The 10,128-nt window shown below is 39.1% G+C and overlaps 1 protein-coding gene across 3 annotated transcripts; it reads left to right on the top strand.

Moving 5' to 3' along the window:
- Positions 1-3: 3 nt before the first annotated feature.
- On the top strand, positions 4-9,198 carry mat2al (methionine adenosyltransferase II, alpha-like). Of its 3 annotated transcripts, none has more exons than XM_020648695.3 (10): positions 4-143; positions 1,845-1,931; positions 4,778-4,855; positions 5,829-5,951; positions 6,046-6,158; positions 7,191-7,334; positions 7,491-7,709; positions 7,817-7,999; positions 8,584-8,717; positions 8,808-9,198. In XM_020648695.3, the coding sequence occupies exons 2-10, from the start codon at positions 1,859-1,861 to the stop codon at positions 8,908-8,910; spliced, it is 1,170 nt and encodes a 389-aa protein (XP_020504351.1). In that variant the 5' UTR covers positions 4-143; positions 1,845-1,858; the 3' UTR covers positions 8,911-9,198. The 3 variants fall into 3 exon arrangements, with proteins under 3 accessions (XP_020504351.1, XP_065822017.1, XP_029136020.1); XM_065965945.1 differs by lacking the exon at positions 4-143 and adding an exon at positions 1,559-1,746; XM_029280187.2 differs by lacking the exon at positions 4-143 and having other exon boundaries at positions 1,559-1,931.
- Positions 9,199-10,128: the final 930 nt, after the last annotated feature.

The following is a 10,128-nucleotide window of genomic DNA, read 5'->3' as shown; positions in this document are numbered from 1 at the left end:
ATTCATGGTCCCCAGAGGCTGAGCTCTCGTAGGTCAGAACATTACACATTACAGTAAAATTATTATGAAATGTAATTGAAACACATGAATAGTTTCCAGATGATGATGGACTTTGGAGAAGGACTCATTTCTCCCACAACAAGGTAGACATTTATTTTACTCTGAGCATAATTTGTATAAATGTTAGCCTCAATCTCCGATCTGAAAAGCTCATGTGAAACTTAAACATGCTTTTTTTTTTCTTAAGGCCAGTATGGATGCGACTCCACTGGTAGCAACAAAAAAACAACTTAAATTGTATGGAAGTAAATGAGAAAAGGACCCGTGTTGTCATGTGTTTAGGGTCCAAAGCTCGTTTCAAGTTTTATTCAAAGCAGCCGCATGTTTGTTTTTGCAAATTTAGAATAAGATTAACCATGAAGTTAGGTATGCATTCTGTCTCTTTTCCCCCCTCATGCATTGCAACAGTGTGTGTGTGTGTGTCTGTGTGTGTTTGTGTGTGTAACAGTAGCCTGTGTATCATCAGTTTTCTAAATGGGGAAGTAGGACAAGTGTGAAGTGCAGTGCAGGGAGGAAAAGGATCAACTGTAGCCTGCATGATGGTAACAAAATGACATGAGCAATGTTATTATTCAATTATATAAAAGTAGCAATAACCACATTTGAAAACACTGTAATCCAACTAAAATGTGCTAATTCAAATTTTACTTAAATAAAGGTTTGTAGGAATTAAAAAAAACAACAGGACACTAAAGTGTAGTCGAATGTTAGGAGGCTAAATAAAAACAAAAACTGTTGGTTGTTTGAATCTTCTGAAATGATTGTATTTTATATTCTCTTCATACTTTTTAAATCTCCTTCTGCAAGGCGTTTTACCCGCTCTTTTGTTAAAGGCTTTATATGTGATTTTTTTTTTATCCAGCAGGTGTCGCCCTTGACAACTCGCAATGCTAACAATCTTTATTCTGCTCGTATCTTCACACTGCATGTAAATTTACCTGAAATGAGCGTGATCTAGAAACACAGTTAAGCAGTGAGTACAGTATGTTATTCTTCTTTTCTCTAGTCCCTCAATTAAACAACTTTTATACACGAGGGGAGGAGTCAGCCGGCCGTCCGGGCGATGTAAACAAACTGAAGATAGGACTCTGAAAACTCTGAAAGCATCACAGACAGTGGGACTCGGGTGTTACACCCATTGTAGACAGTCATGACTCACAGAGTTATTTTCAGAGGATATACTTGATTTCTATTATCGCAAAAAAAAAAAAAAATAACATGCATATAAAGCCTTAAATATTATACAAAGAAACATTATTTAAATTTCAAAAGCATGTGGATAATTGAGTTGTATAATAAGTATCTATCTATCTATCTAGAAGATGGAAAAATGATGATAAAGATGTAATAAAGGAAGCAAACTGGTTATTTCTCTGGACACAAAGTTGTGTTTTTTTTTTTTCCAATATCCCCTCACTTGTTACGTCATAACAGCGCCATCTTGAGGCTGTCCTGGCTGCTGCCTGAAGGACTCTAACCCACATTCCTGCTTTAGCAGCACATAGGCAGAGACAGCAAAACGACCACAGAGGAGGAATAAGACCCTGGAGTTGTAGTTTTATCAGCATGATGCCTTCAAGTCTCTTCCGTCGTCAATAGGTTTCCTCGTGTCGACCGCGCAGATGTGTCAGATCAGCTCAGCCCTGCAGAGTTAATCATTACTGCCTCGTAGGCTACAATATAACTGTCGGTGATATCAGAAGCTGCTTTGATTTCACAGCGACACGTTGCTCGGACACCTTCAAAGCTGATTGCATATAAATTCAACTTTTTTTGTTCTGCAGCGACCAGCCTGAAGATGAACCCGAGCGGAACCCGCAGCGGGAAGACTTTCCTGTTCACGTCGGAGTCTGTTGGAGAGGGACACTCCGGTAACTGTATTTAACGTGTTTATTGTGGTTTATAATCTGAATGGGACATGTCAGGACAGGACACGCCGAGACATCATACAATGTGTCTGTTAAAAAGAAAGGAAAGGGTGCTCAGACTTTGAACGCAACATATTGCTACTTCATGTGGAAGTATTTTCATTTATAAAAAACGACAGAGTGCCGGATAGACATCCACAGCTACAATGTTTAATAGTTTAATAGTTTGACCTCTAGGTTATAATTAAAATAGGCTACAAATGCTCCTGCTATGTAACAATGTACACATAGGGAACTTGTAAATCTCTACGCATTTTTAGGCCAACTTTTTGAATAGGCACTGCATTTTTTATTTTTTATTATTTTTTTTATTTGTACATTTTATTTCATTAAAACAAACAATAAAGTTAAGAAAAACAAACAAACATAAAAACTCATATTTTGAATGAAAGGGAGCAGAAAGAAGACTAATCTTATAATATCTGCCCCCTCTTTCACAAAGCGTTTAATTAAAACAAAACACTTAATTCAAAAACAATTCAAATTAAAAATTATATAATTAAAATATATAAAATATTAAAATAATTATTTGATTATAATCAAAATGCACCACAAGATAAGATACTTTATTAAAAGCGCGAGGGGGAATTACATTTTAAACTTTGTTATTGAGACATGCTCCACACACACACACACACACACACACACACACACACACACACACACACACACACACACACACACACACACACACACACACACACACACACACACACACACACACACACACACACACACACACACACACACACACACACACACACGCACACACACGCACAAACAGGATCATACTGAAATGCACTAATGGAGAGATGTCAGAGTGAAGGGGCTGCCCACAGAAAGCGCTCATGAGCTGGTGGGTTCGATGCCTTGCTCAAGGGTACCTCAACTGGCACCTCTCCATCTGACCAGACCAAATTCCAGACATGGTCCTCACTGAGCGCAACACGACATGAGGCATAGAGAGTTAATCGTTTAATCTAAATGATCTTGTTTTTCATGATCGCAGGAAGTCATAACTGTTATTGACACTTAATTAATTGCCCAGCTCTAATTAGAGGGCGATCTCAAGGGCTTCGTGTTTCACCATTTGAAGAGAAACCTTAAATGATACTTCATGAACTTTTGACTTCTATGAGGTCACATTATCATATTTACTTCACCTGAAAGACACCATAGAAGTAACCTTGTTAGTTATTTTATTTTATTCAGTTGAAGGGCACTGCTTCATATTTACTCGAATTTAAGGCCACTGTAGACAACACTGCACAGAGGTTGCTCTGTTTTTCTACTTAAAGGGAAACTGCCTTTTATTTCCTGCACCTCACATGCAACCTCAAGGCAAATGAATCTGTATGGCACATTTAATCGACAAGGCAATTCAAAGTGCGTCACTAAAGACAAAAGCATCATGAGAAAAGGAAAAATAAAACATAAAAAAGGGGGCATTACCATACAAAAAAAATAAATTAAAGAACAGCTTATAGGTCTCCTTATCATTTCATTTAAGTTGTATTACTTAAGGCAGTGATTCACTACCATTTTTCCTTGGAGCCCCCCCGACCTTGTATCTATGACAATCTGACCCCCCCCCCCCCCCCCTCCAGGGAACACACCACAGGAAAAAATGAGACACTGCTTTCATAAGTGAACATGAATTTGAATAGTTTCCCTCTCAGAATACACCTACACACTTGTTCTTACCAACATGGATTTGTATAATTTCATGTTTGAACAAATTTTTATTGAATACGAGCAAATCTAATCTTGACAGCCTCAGAGCAGACAGGTCATCATGTTTTCTTCACTGGATGGGCCCGTCAGAGAGGGTACTTTATCATTATGTCTCCACTGATTAAACCCTTTAGCTTGCATTGGATCAATTTTCTCCATTCAAAAGGGCGTCGATTATCACACAGCGTTATCTTTCCTCCACAGAAACGGCACCTTAGGGCGCCCAGCATTACATTTATCTATTGAAAAAGGCACCTTTCTGGGTGGTGGGTTCCTTTTATTTCAGATTCAAATTCAATAAACTTTATTTGTCCTCGGGGGGGCAATTCAAAGGCACACAGAGCAGTAAATTCACAACAGTGCAAGTACGAAACATTTTAACCTAAATATAAAGTGTCAATTTAAATACAACTTAAAGCTTAAACTTAAAATACAAAATATAAAAAGAGTAGATATAAGTGGACAGTGATCGGACTAACAGATGTAAACAGAACTATGTGCAGTAAACGAGAAATAAATATATATATACAGAGCTATGTGCAAGTAGGCTAAATACTAAATGATAAGTTATTAAGGTGCATGGTGAATAATGGAACAACAGAACTAATATAAACAATATAACTGTAAAGGTAAAAAAGAGATAAATAAAGTGACCGTAGTGCAATGATGGATAAGAAACATCAAAGGACATCCACTTCGGGGCAACAGAGAGGGCACCCAATCAGATTTACCCGATTAGAGGGGCGGCAAAGAGGTTTATTACATTTTATTGGTGTTGCTTATTAACTACATCCTGTTTTTGGAAGGGTATTCTAGGGAGTGCCTTATCATATGTTCCCTCACTATAATGGCTTCCTACAGGACACTGGATTACATTTTCTCAATTTTAAGGGCGCAATAGAAAACATTGCAGCTGCATTTTCTGACGAGTTTCAAACATTGGGGGTCAACAGGACCCAGGGGTGGCTATGATAGAAACATCTTATCTGTATGTATACAAATGGGGGCATCTGTTCTTGTTCCTTCATTTCATGAGTCTGATTTTGTGTTCACAGATAAAATGTGTGATCAAATCAGTGATGCTGTGCTTGATGCCTACCTGAGCAAAGACCCAGACTCTAAAGTGGCCTGTGGTAAGTATTCTGTCCTTTTGATACCGATGTTATCATATCGAAGCCTTACTGGAGGATAGCCTTACTAACTTTTTAGTAAAGCTGTTTTCATCAAGCGGAAACCTCAGGTGTAGAAAAGGGGAAGCCAATGCAGAAGTGCAAAAAAACTGCAATTCCTAATGTGTCCACTTGAGGCTGGCTCCAAAAGATCTGGACGTCCCATAAACACTCCATATCAAAAATATGTTTGAGTGCAGAAATATTGACAGCATGTTACAAAAAAAACCCGATTTAGATAGATAAAAGCTCAGGTCTTTATCGCACACACTACACAGGGGTGATTACTTTATAACTCATCTGGTTTGATTTCATTATGGATGAGAATTTTGCATTAGTAGGAGTATGACTGATCTGACTCCAAGCTGCTGCGGTGTAGCTTCTTGTCAGGAGGCTTAAGGCCCGCCTCAGCTGCACCGCTTTGCCTGTTACTAGGTTGACTGAAAGTTTGGTTGAGATATGGATGGGCTACAAAAGTGTGCTTAAGAAACCAGTTGTTGACATCTCTGAGACAAGGTCCATGTTATTAACAGTATGTCCAATATGCACTCCTGAAAGTTTCAGGCAGGCTGCCCCTGAAATCCTTCTGACCTCCTTGATCCTGCATGCACCTTACAGCGGGAGATTATCCCTGTGGGATAGAGGGGTGGGGTCCTCAGGAGGCAGACACATTACTTAAAAAGAACAACTCAGAAGTGGCAGATGAAGCAACAGAGTCTGATGTTATAATGAGAATTTTGGTCTTTATATCCAAGTTTGAGTGCTTCGTGTAGTTTGACATATGAACCTTTTTTTGAAGCTGCTTTAGATTTAGTTAAAGAGGTAGTCAATAATTCTACCAAATCGTGAACATCTCTGGATTATTGAATGAATTTAGTGTTAATTGTATTATGCATCATTTGCTTGTTTTTTCAATGCAAACACTGTTTTATTACAGAGTGTGTGGCAAAGACGGGCATGATTTTACTGGTTGGTGAAGTGACCTCTAAGGCCATAGTGGATCTCCAGTCAGTGGTCAGAAACACCATCAAGTCCATCGGCTACGACAGCTCATCCAAAGGTGCAGTACGGTAGAATTTATCACCTTTTTTTTTTTTTTTTTTTTTAACCACTCAGAGTGAAGAAAGTGATTGAAATCCAACTGTGATCTGCAGGTTTTGACTACAAGACCTGCAACGTGCTGTTAGCGCTGGAGCCGCAGTGCATGGAGATCTCAGACTGTGTGTTTGAAGGACGGGATCAGGAGGACATTGGTGCTGGAGACCAGGTACAGACCTTTAATACTTAACTGTGCACTACAACATGGGGGGTATAAAGTTTTCACAAATGCTGTCAGGAGAGTAGACAAAGTCACTTTGATAAAGGAGCAATAGTTCATTACAATACAGGACTTCATTTGGGAGAACACACATTTAGAGCGGCTGTGGCTCAGTAGGTAGAGTCAGTTATCTTTCAACCGGAAGGTCGGGGGTTCGATCCCCAGCTCCTGCAGCCACATGTCTGATGTGTCCTTGGGCAAGACACTTAACCCCTGATTGCTGCTTTGTCAACGGTGTATGGTTGTGTATGAATGGGATTTGTTCTGATGGTCACTTTACACAGCAGCCTCTGTCATCAGTGTGCGAATGTGTAGGTGTGACCTGCTGTACAAAAACACTTTGAGTAGTCAGAAGACTAAAAAGGAGCGCTCTACATGCTCCAATCCAAACACGTACATGTATATAGGGCGGCTGTGTCTCAGTTGGTAGAGTCGTTGCCTCTCAACTGGAAGGTTGAGGGTTCTGGGCAACATGTCCGATGTATCCTTGGGCAAGACACTTAACCCTGCATTGCTCCCGCTGCTTCTGTGGTGGTGTATGAATGGATTAGTGTTGTACTTACTCTCTGATGTACGTCTGCTAAGTGAATTGTAGTATATGCATACACACCTATATGAAAAATCATATAGATATTTTCTGGAGGGCATATTTGAAAAAAAGCTTTTAAGCGTTTAAGTGACAATAAAGGTTTGAAATTTGTTCTTCCTATTGTACTAAAGGAATTTATTTGAAAGTTAACAGTTTTTGAGCCACTAGAAAGCAGAAATGTCCAAACTCTCTGAAAGCATTTGACAAAAAAAACCATTTTTAGCCATTTTCAGCAATCAATCCACAAAAGTTCTCCAAAGAGTCTTGCAGTTTGTTAGTCCTGACCGAAGTTGTTGACCACATGAGGGGTTAACAAACAAACAGGTTCATCATTTACAAGATTCCAAAAAAGTTTTTTCAGTTGTATCAAAAAACTTCACTTGTCTCCTCAGGGTCTGATGTTCGGCTACGCCACAGACGAGACGGAGGAGTGTATGCCTTTAACAATTCTTTTGGCTCACAAACTCAACTTCAGGATGAAGGAGCTGTCTCGAACTGGAGAGTGTCCATGGATTCTCCCAGACTCCAAATCACAAGTGAGCCACCACACCTTACAAATAGATGCTTTATCTCTTTAAAAAAAAGGCATTCAATCAACTCTCAAAACATTTGACTTTATCTTCCTTTTGCTGCTAGTTTAATTCTTATGGAGTTAGAGGTTCACTTGTGTCTTCTTGCTCTCGTCCCTGCAGGTCACAGTGGAGTACAGAGACAACATGGGAGCCATGGAGCCTATGCGTGTTCACACCGTGGTTATTTCAGTGCAACACAGGCCGGACATCACCCTGCAGGAGATCAGACACCACCTGATGGAGAAGGTGGTGAAGGTGGTCGTTCCTGCCAAGTACCTGGATGACAAGACCATTTACCATCTCCTACCCAGTGGGAAATTTCTTGAAGGCGGCCCACAAGTGAGTGAGGAAAGGGACTACGTCAAAGAGTAAAAAGAAAAGTGTGATTGTTTAGTGTTTGTAGGGCAAACATACACATGTTGAGAGACGCTTTGTATTGTCAACAGAGCGATGCCGGACTCACGGGGCGTAAAATCATTGTGGACACATACGGAGGATGGGGTGGTCACGGGGGAGGGGCTTTCTCCGGGAAGGATTACTCCAAAGTGGATCGATCCGGAGCTTACGCAGCACGCTGGGTCGCTAAGTCTTTGGTCAAAGCCGGACTGTGCAGGAGAGCCCTCGTTCAGGTGAGGAAGTCCACACCTGAGTGAAGCTTACTTTTTGTTCAACAGTTTGAAAAACGCACCACAGCTGATATGCATCATTCTATTTATTTACAAAAGACAAACAAAATGTTCTGACCCACTGAGGTCGAGGCCTCTTTTCCTGGGGTGCACCCTGCAGCAAAACCAATAACAACAGAACAAATATAAACATATAAACACACGTAAAATACTGACAAAGACACTGAAACACATGTTGATACTTGCAAACCATTTCACATTTATAATACAGAGCCATTTCCTTCCCTAAGTAGTTCAGAAACTAGATCTTTAAAAAGCCTGTATGAAACAAGAGAAGGCACTTTACTTTTTGGGTATAATAACATATATCGGATGAGTACACGACTCACAAGAATCAGAAAAAAGAAACTCTTTTTGACTGTTCAAAGAGCTCAGATATTGCCACCTAGTCATGTCGTTTTACACTTAAAAAAAAAGAAAAATGTTTAATCTTTAAACTTGATGTGAGATCAAGTTTGGGGTCTAATATTTAGTTAAATGTTAATATCTCTGAAAGCATTCATGTATTGTCTGTTTTCCCTTTTTAGATCTCATATGCTATCGGCGTGAGCCACCCGCTCTCCATCTCCGTTTTTCACTACGGCACGTCGAATAAGGACGAAGACGAGCTGCTGCAAATAGTGCAGAAGAACTTTGACCTGAGGCCTGGGGTCATCGTGAAGTATGTGTTGTTGTTTTTTGTTGTCATAGCTGTAAACATTGTAATCATCTGTAAACCAAAACGATCAAATATGGCCTCTTTGTTTGACAGGGAGCTGGGTTTAAAGCGGCCGATTTACCAAGCCACTGCCTGCTACGGTCACTTCGGCAGAGAGGAGTTCCCCTGGGAAAAACCGAAACCTCTGCTGTTTTGAGTCTCAACACATTCCAGTTACGACACAATCAAGAGTCCAGTTTAACTGAAGACAGCTGTGTAACTAAAAGAGGTCTGCGTCTTTTCTCTCTGTCTCTTTTCCTTTCTGACCCGAGGCAACAGTCAGCGCCTTTGTTGAGAAATGAAAATTGATTTAATCAAGGTACTTTGTGCTTGTTAAAAAATTATGCAATAAATGTGATTTTTTTAAAAGACAGTAAATACTGTAAATCATGTATTTTGGTAACAAGAAATAAACAATATTTGTTGAATAAAGACTTCCTCTCTATGTTATTGTTTTATCATTTGTTCCTTGACGACTTAACTGTATTTAAAATGTAAAGTACTTTCACATTATTTTTCCATTATTTCAGTAAATGCTACTTTTCACCTCCTCTCCAGAGAAACATTGTGATGTAGAACTATGAATAAATGCAGTGAACACAGTTATATCCTTTAAAGGGAATTCTTAAATTAGGTTGAGTGCATCGTAAAATGGTGTCTTTGGCAAATTTATTTTATCAATCAACGTCACAATTCTGCATTCCCTTAATTACCAACATGGTATTACCAAAGTTACGTTAATAATGCTCTACTTCATACATGTGTGGGAGTGATTACAAACTTGGATGAACAAGTTTTCAGTAAACTTTAAAAAAGTGATATACCAGACAAGACAATATGCTCCTTAAAAAAAAAAAAAAAAAAACACTGCATAGAAACTCATGCTTAAGTAAAAGTATGTAAGTATAATCAGGAAGATGTACTTACTTTTTAAAATAATGTAAATTAAAAGCAGGGATTTACTGTTAAATTGGTTGAGGTGGTTATTAGTTATTTATGGACTCATGTTATATAATATAATATTGAAAAAAAATGCCTTTCCTGCATTGAACTGTCGCGACCACTTGATGGAGTTGAAGTTTTAAAAAAACAATTTACAGGCAGAAGATTACAAAACACAGCAAAGTCATAAATCGAAAAAAAAAAAGACTTGAATTTCAAACTGCACAGCTTAACATGAAGTAAACAATGTAAACTATATGTATCTAGAGCCCCCTGAATTATGTAAAGACGGTGTGTGTGCTTTACAGTTGAGGACACGGATGATAAACAAAGGTGAACGTTTCCACCAATCAGAAGCGGCGGTACAAAGGCATCAGTTGCAACAAGATGTCACAGTGTTTCTGATTGGCTGACACAGTAAAAGACACACAGA

Source organism: Labrus bergylta, chromosome 17 (assembly GCF_963930695.1).
Source record: "Labrus bergylta chromosome 17, fLabBer1.1, whole genome shotgun sequence".
Taxonomy (NCBI): domain Eukaryota; kingdom Metazoa; phylum Chordata; class Actinopteri; order Labriformes; family Labridae; genus Labrus; species Labrus bergylta.
The sequence above is the reverse complement of the archived record's forward strand: the minus strand, read 5'-3'. Positions and strand labels throughout refer to the sequence as shown.